We start from the raw sequence: 8,019 nt of genomic DNA, 5'->3' as shown, positions 1-8,019 counted from the left end.
AAGCCACAACGCAACCCTCGAAAAAGGGTTTGCCCGGTTCTCAGCTTTTTGGTTTGTTTTGTCATGCTGAGTCTCATCTTCGCTGAAAATCGTATAATTAAGCGATGGCCTCATGGTTAGAGTGCTCGACTCCAGATCGAGTGGTCCGGGTTTGGGTCCTGGCTGGGTATATTGTGTTGCGTTCTTGGGCAAGACACATTTACTCTCACGGTGCCTCTCTCCCTCCACCCAGGTGTATAAATGGGTACCGGCGAAATGCTGGGGGTAACCCTGCGATGTACTAGCATCCCATCCAGGATGAAGTAGAAATACTCCTAGTCGCTTCATGCTAATGAAACCGGAGATAAGTGCCGACCTGATGGGCCTTCTGGCTGGTAAGCAGAGACTTACTTCTTTTTTTAATAGGTCCTTTAATTTCCCGAAGGAAATACAGCGCTCTTAAAAAAACCATGTTCACACCAGATAATAGCTTTTGTTCATGAATTTAAGACGGTTTTCTTGATACGTAATCGTACCAACACATGTACAATTGTGATTTCTGCTAGCTTTATTAAATTTTAATTAGTTGGACAAAGTGTCACGTTTAAGCAACAGTAGTTGCCTTAGAACTTCATTTCCACCGTTGATTTTGTTTCTTTGTAAACTACTTAATGATAGTAAAAGACGCCTAGAGAACAACCTCACTACCAAAAAGATGACTGACATTGTTAACTATCTAGAGTTGCCAGCAACACTACTCAGGGCCAGCATTTACATCAGGAAAACAAACAACATTAACATCAAGACGACATTCGACACTTTCAGAGCGATTCCGTCGTTGAAGGTACCGGTGACATTTTTTGTAGACATGAAACTGGACTTCACCGTACGGCCATGTAGCGGTTGCAGCGGTCGGCAGTTATTCACCATGTAGGAATTGTCGCCCATTTTAAGCGCACGTAAATTGGTCAACTGTTGATGAGAAATTTGACAAAAAAAAGTACAGTTAATTTTCTCTTTATTTACGACGGCCGTATCTGAGAGAGTAAACACAGCATAACCTGACGACATTTAGTAAAGATGTAAATGTAAATGCTTTGTTTACAGATGCAAAGTGCACTTAGCTATCAAGCTAGTTCACAGACAGCCCCCGTTTTCTTTAATTGCTTTATGTTTGCATATGTAGAGTAAACGTATACATTGTGCGTCGATTGAATACGAATCATAATCCTTGGCAGGAATCTGTCCTTAAGAACAGGAAATGGACTGATAAATTGATCACTGGAAGAGCAGACTTTTGGTCATAAGCTCGTATCATTCATTGCTTGTCATTCTCGACTGATGCAGCGCGAAAGAGGTCACCTCTGGGGACATGAACTAAAATCAAAAGGGTAATTTTACCACTTGCTGGGGTACTTTTACAGCATCTTTGAAGACTGTCCATGTAACTGCTTCACTGCATGGTGGAGTGGTAAGAGAGCCAGCGTACCGATAGTAATCTTTCATGTTGGCGGCAAGAAGTGGTTTAAGCATGAACGGTGCGATTTTCTTTTTCATGCCTGAAAAGAGAAACGAACGGAAATGTTAAAATGAAACGGGCAGTTAGCGAGATGACCTGAACTGACGGCTGTTGAAAAAATTACATTCTATATAGCTAAGAAATCAATGTACGTACTTATGGCTTAATGAGAATGGCAAGGCGTTTTAGGTCCCATACCTTCCATTGTAATCTCTTTATTTACCCTCGGATTTTAGAGTAGCTTGAGGTAGCTAGTATCTTCGAGCATTTCACCCTCCCAACCATGATACAAAACAAAGGACAGACAACATGTAACACCGGGAACGTCTTGCCCTACTCTTTGCGAATAGTTTGTGGGTTCTTTTACGTCCAACAGGGTTTTGATGAACATTGAAGGGTTGTGATACGGGGCCTACGGTTTATCGTTCTTATCCGAGAAGACTAGAGAGTCTAACCCCACTTTTACCTCAGTTATAATTAAAGACTCCGAGTGTAGGTCCGGCCGGAATTGAACTCACGACCTCCTGCATGGCAGCCCGGTGCTCAACCAACTGAGCCACTGGTGAGTAGTGACTCCAAGTGCGGTTTCGAATCCCAATTGAAATGAGGGGGGGGGGGGGGGGGGGGGGGGGGAGGGCATCAGATTCATGGTCATTTACAAGATGTAAGAGTTGTAGTTTTTGAACCATTTTACAGTAAAAATTAACGAGAAAAAACGACGTATTGACCGTGCTCCGGTCATTATATATTAGGTAAGTAGGAGAATAAGAATATTCACATTCATACATATACATATATAAAGCGAGAGAAACAATGGGATAAATATGTAAAAAGTATGAAAGCTATTGAAAAAGAGGGGCGTTAAAACAATAGAAGCATGCAGATAGTCAGATTTGTAAAAAAAAAACAAGGCGTTAAAAACAATAAGACATGCAGGAATTATTAAAAACCTTAAACGCGAATTAAGTCAGATTGTACATTGAGACTTGGCCTCAGTTCATTAATAAAAACCATTTCCCATTTCCCACATTAAAATTCTTACTAAGGTCCTTTGGAGTTAAAACGTTGTATTTTACCGTTATTTTTTTACCGTAAAATAGTGGAGTTGTATTTGGATAAAAGACGACAGATTTGTTTTGTAGTCAGAGTGGAACTAGAACCGGCATCCACTTCCAGCTCTCTAGCTCCACCTTTAATCTTCTCCATGCAGTTTCTTTGAAGGTCATCGCGATCGAATGCTAGGAAAGAGCACGGGGTCAAAATTATTACGGTTCTAAGAACCTGCCACGCTTCTAGTTCCCATTACCTTCCGACTGAGAGAGACCGAAAATCCTGGTGAAGAAAATCATGATATTTAACAATTCAGTATTTCATAAGTGTGCATTGGATAGCGCCGAGTTGGCTACAAGCACCTTGTATCCAATAAGCACGAATGGAATAAAAATAAAATATTTCTTAAACATAAGAAAAAACTTCACGATGATAACATTATGGTAAACTATTGTGTTGTAGTTAATTGATCTTAAAACACTAAATTATCGACAGCGAGAATTACGAGCTTTTGAACTTCACGGTTTCGTACCATTGAACATGTTTATGCCGAACTTTGTGGCTTTCTTGTAGCTTCCGGAATGGCATTGTCGAGAAGTTGCTGCATTTCCGAGGGAGACACTTCTCCAAACTTGTTGTTTTCAGCCATTTTGCCGGAACAAAACTTAAACTTCGCGCCAGATTTTTTTTGACACACTGACACTTGGCGCACTGCTTTCCATAACCTCGGTTATTCGCTAATAACCGGGATTTGGCAAGCCAATCAGAAGGCTAGAAATGCAATATGTTAAAGAAGTAAAAAAAAATTGCGTGTACAATCATGTCTTTCTCTTATTAGTTAACGATGCGTCTAAGTACTTTTGTCGTATCATTAAAATTAATTGTGCGTAACAAATGCTTCGGCAGCTAAAGTTAATTGTGCGTAACGAATGGTGCTGCAAGGCACAAAGCTTTTTAGAGTGAAGCGTGTTTATTATTTCTAGTAGTGTGAAGTTACCTTCAAGTAGTGTGAAGTTATTGATAATTCAGGAAAGACTTGATCTTGTGTTGAAGTTATAGACAGTATGTTAAGAGACGGATGTGACCACTTCAACAAAGGAGCCACACCATTGCCAGGCAAAATGCACGTGCTGGAAAACACAACTGAGTTTATACACAAAGGCGTTCTAATGTCTCCCACGGAAACTTTCGTGCGTGTGCTGGCCCCGTAAACGATTTAATTCATACCTGGACAAAATAGGATATATTTCGTATTCGGGATTAATCCATCTGGGTTAATTAACTAGAGAAGCTAAAAGAACCCTGTTGACAAGACTTAGTGCTTCTAGTACGTGTTGTCGTGCAACTGCTGTACTCCTGGTCTTTAGTGTATATTAGTAAATAAAGGCTGTAACGCTAAACTAAAGTTAGGTCGAATGTTGTTGTACTGTCGAGAAACAACCCTGTAGTTCCATCCTTATTGTTGTGGAAATTCCGATACCGTACTAATCCATTAATCCCGTATTGACGTTATTAGTTTAGGGCTTGGATTTGCCAGGTACATAAATTAATATTGTTAAACCCTTGTTTATTTCGGTTGATTTAGTCGATGTTACTTGAAATTTATTAGTTGAGAAGTCACGTTCCGTCCAGAAGGTTTAAGGTAGTGATCCTGGTCAAGCAACCACTGCGATTGGTCTTAGATGGACTAGTTCATGGCCTAGCGGGAATGCAATTTTTAAGTCATCAACATGGACCATGTTTCTTGCAGCCGTAGGTACATCTTCGTAGTTCATGTTAATCACCCCTTTTTGTAGTTGAGGTTATCACGTTCTGAGCGTCTAACCCTTTGACCAATCGTCATGCGTTGCCTGGACCAGGAGTGCTAATAAGTAAACGAATCTTTCGATCTAAGGTGCTCTTTTGAACAACTACTTGTAGAGAACGTATTCCTAGGAACTGTTGTAAGAACTGAAGAGATTAAAGCAAGTGAGAAGTTAATTGCTGTTTGAGTTCCTGAGCTCCTGCGTTCGACCGCAGAAGGTAAAAGGGAGTAGAGCTAATCCCTGCCCTTGACAAGAAGCTCACTTCTTACAAATAACCGTGGGCTGAGTATATTCTAATGAGTGGGTAATGGACTTCGGGTGCTGCCCATGCGCATTACATGGACTATAGACAAATTTTCATAAAACTATTACCTCCTTCAGTTAAATTTAAATCGTCCCGCACAACTTGTTCATACGCAGGATTAGCAGCACCAACCTATAAAATGAGACACCTTCAATTAGTCCTTTGGTGACGAGAATAACTTAAGAAACACAGACTTCAGAAGGATATGAATCAAATTATTCTTTACATTTTTTAAAAATCTTATTTAATAACGCTACAATACTGCTACAACTTTACAGACGCACGGCCATGCCTACCATATGTGATGATGTGAGCAAATTAATGTTTAGTCTTCCTCACAACAAATTTTGAGACTAGTGCAATTTGGAGAACTTTCAAAACGTCTCTCGTGACCATAAATCCCGAAATGCACTCGCGTTCATACGATTTATCTTAAATATATATTATTAAAAACTAGATCATTGGATAATGATGATTAATTAATAATAATTTATTCATTTGTATCGCGCCAGCTACATTAAAATATAATCGCTGGCGCGTAAATGCAGTTCTAAAATTTTATTGGCCTTGCCATCATGGAATATGAGCTATTCATGATATCATTGTCTACAAATAACGGGAAGTGTACGGATCAGTTGTTGTTTTTAAAAAATAAAGTAGGGAAGAGTTATCCATAATTTGTGGGCGGTTTTAATAAAACGATTATATAACTCGCGCTAGTTGGATATGACATGATTACAGCCAACTCCGCGCTTCACTCCTTGTTGGTTATCTATCATTTCATATTCACCGCGCACTAATGTTTAATTATTATGTTAAATATGTATTAAAAATAATAATTTGATACCTCAAGGAAGACACCAAGAACAGCCAAACCATCACTATGGCCCAAAGCTTTGCTTAAATTTGGGTATTTGACGTTGAAGCTGACAAAATGGATCTGGAAAGTAAAGTTGCCTGATAATGAACCTTGTAGGTACTAAGACACCGTCCTTGTTTTCGCTTTTTTAAAATTTTTAATTTTCGGGTGAAAGAGGTTTGAGTGTGAGGAATATGGGAAATAAAACAGTTGAAAAACAACAGCAATCATAATAACTTTATGGTGTCGTAACATAAAGGACGGATGGAGACAACGGAGACACTTATGTCCGGAAATGCTGCAGTAAATAGATGCTCGCGCAATTTTGCTATCCAACATGAATTTTTCCTTAAGTCTAAGCATTTTGCTACCTGTTTCTAACGATAATTATAATTTTGGGGTTATCGTTACTTTTAGGTTGGGGTAAATCCAGCTCTTCATCCTTACATTACGAGCACAGTTTAGGCGACGCCTTTTAACGTCATTTGACTCTGCATTCCAATAAATGAGTGAGTTTGAAGATAGGGAGAAGTAGCACTATGCGATCAACTGACTCGAGTCGCTTTTGGGCGGGAGAGGAAGGAGACTGAAAGCCAAGAAACACTTATAGCCGCTTATCGCAATCGGCGTGCATCCAGTTGATGGTTTTTATCTGACGTCACGGCGGCCATGTTTGTGTACAGAACAATGCAGTAAAATGTCTTTTGGGAATTTGACTCTATTATTATGCAAAACATGTGGGGCCATTTTCTATTGTTTTGTACACCGCCAACATGGCCGCCTCATCACGTGGATGCAAACCAAGAATTACAGGTGAACTTGCATTTCTAGACAAAATAGTGGCATTCTAACCAAATCTTCGTATTGGTTAATGACTTAAGAGGGGAAAAATACGGAAATCTGGGAGAAGCATTAATGGGCTTATCACATATAGGGGAAAACTAGTAAATGCTGATTCGCTGAGACGTAGGGCATTTTTCCTTTATGACAAGGGCACTTTTGGTAATCCAGAGGGCATGATTACTTGATCCTGATGGGTCAACAGTTCCTTATCCAAAGCAAGCTTTACTTAACAAATAGATTCCATGTTGCCGTGCGTCTGTTCAGTAATAGATCACAGATGACGTCAAAATGTGGTAAGAACAAAAAAGTGGCACGCGAGGCGATAGCCGAGTGTGTCACTGATGTTCTTACCACATTTTGACGTCTTCTGTGATCTATTACTGAACAGACCCACGGCAACATGGAATCTATTTGTTTTGTATAATAAAGAATTAAACTTTATTCGCATAAAAGCTGATGGTGGCGTCAATCGTGCGTCTGTCCTCTAATAGATCATAGGCAAGAACCAATCAAAATGCGAGAATAACTTGGGTTATTATGTAATGTGCATGAGATATAACACGATCAATTGATTCGCAACTCAGAACTGCACGTGATTCATATCCTCAAAATAATTCCTAACTCAGTCAATCGTTATAAATTATTGCTTACGACGGGTAAAACAGATGTCTTTGTTTGAGAAAAACTCAATACCAGTTGTTAAAACAGCTGGGAGTGCTGTTCAAGCCTGGCCTTTTTAGGCTTTTTTTTGTTGAGATACAAACGCAAACCTATCAACGGGAAGTAGTCATCGTTCATGCCTATTCGGCAGTTCCAATATGTTCATTTTCATATATTCTAAAAATCATCTTTTCTAATAATAGCAACGATTACAAACAGCCGTAAACAGACTTGTCGTGTGCAAGTGTTTGGGAAGAAGACACACGCATGTAACTAGCTTCTGCACAAGGCCTCAATAAGGCCATTAGAAACACATTACCTCAGCAGGATACAGCATCCCATTCTAGCCGTTCTCTGCCCCCTTGTTGTTGTCTGATCCCCAGTGGAGATGAAACTGTACAGTGGTGAAAGTGCCTGGCAAACCGCCTCCACTCACATTGAAAATGTACGGCGAGAAAGACACTTTAAGACTGTGGTTGGTGTTTGCGATCGTAAAATTCTCCGATGGTTTTGTATCGTAGTTGCTCAGGGTGAAGTCGCCCAAAGCAGAGTCATACGTGACTGTGGAGGTGTCGATGTCTATCGGCGATTGCTTTTTGCCGCTTTGGCAAACGCCATCCCAATTATCAGGTCCTGACACGGAAAGAGTCATAAAGCATGGTTTTAAGTTGAATATCATCAAACCGGCTCCAACAGAAGAAAGAGCGTACTTTACACCATCACAACGAACGAAAGATAAGAAACATGCATGTGTCCCGGCGCTTGGCGCGGCGGGAAACCACGTGAGGCCGACGTCGTTACGAATTAATTTCATATTTCAGTCTGATATATTTTTATTTCTTAGCGCGAGTTCGAGTTCAGAGTAAATTTTCAATTGAAATTAGTTAAATGAAACAGTTAATTTCGCTTAATTTGGAGCTTAAAGGCTGACATGCAGCTTTGAAATGCCAAGGAATATTTAAGAAAAAAACTCCACGTCATGGCCCTTCCTCGTAAACAT

The 8,019-nt window shown here is 39.9% G+C and overlaps 1 protein-coding gene across 1 annotated transcript; it reads right to left on the bottom strand.

The window, feature by feature from the left end:
• Positions 1 to 529: 529 nt before the first annotated feature.
• Positions 530 to 7,493, bottom strand: LOC138044794 (carbonic anhydrase-like). Its single transcript, XM_068891214.1, has 5 exons — positions 7,339 to 7,493; positions 5,505 to 5,597; positions 4,726 to 4,789; positions 1,381 to 1,538; positions 530 to 951 (listed from the first exon to the last, which is right to left on the bottom strand). The coding sequence occupies exons 1-5, from the start codon at positions 7,354 to 7,356 to the stop codon at positions 751 to 753; spliced, it is 534 nt and encodes a 177-aa protein (XP_068747315.1). The 5' UTR covers positions 7,357 to 7,493; the 3' UTR covers positions 530 to 750.
• Between the last annotated feature and the right edge of the window lie 526 nt (positions 7,494 to 8,019).

This window comes from Montipora capricornis, chromosome 4, assembly GCF_036669925.1.
Source record: "Montipora capricornis isolate CH-2021 chromosome 4, ASM3666992v2, whole genome shotgun sequence".
Taxonomy (NCBI): Eukaryota; Metazoa; Cnidaria; class Anthozoa; order Scleractinia; family Acroporidae; genus Montipora; species Montipora capricornis.
This window is presented reverse-complemented; position numbering and strand designations above follow the sequence as displayed.

What these genes read in the sequence shown, in the direction of transcription:
- LOC138044794 (XM_068891214.1), bottom strand. An exon ending in TTTAAATTTAACTGAAGGAG is followed by an intron (nt 1,539 to 4,725) that starts GTAATAGTTTTA and finishes TTCTCTTTTCAG; the next exon opens with GCATGAAAAAGAAAATCGCA. An exon ending in TAAAAGTACCCCAGCAAGTG is followed by an intron (nt 952 to 1,380) that starts GTAAAATTACCC and finishes TCTCATCAACAG; the next exon opens with TTGACCAATTTACGTGCGCT.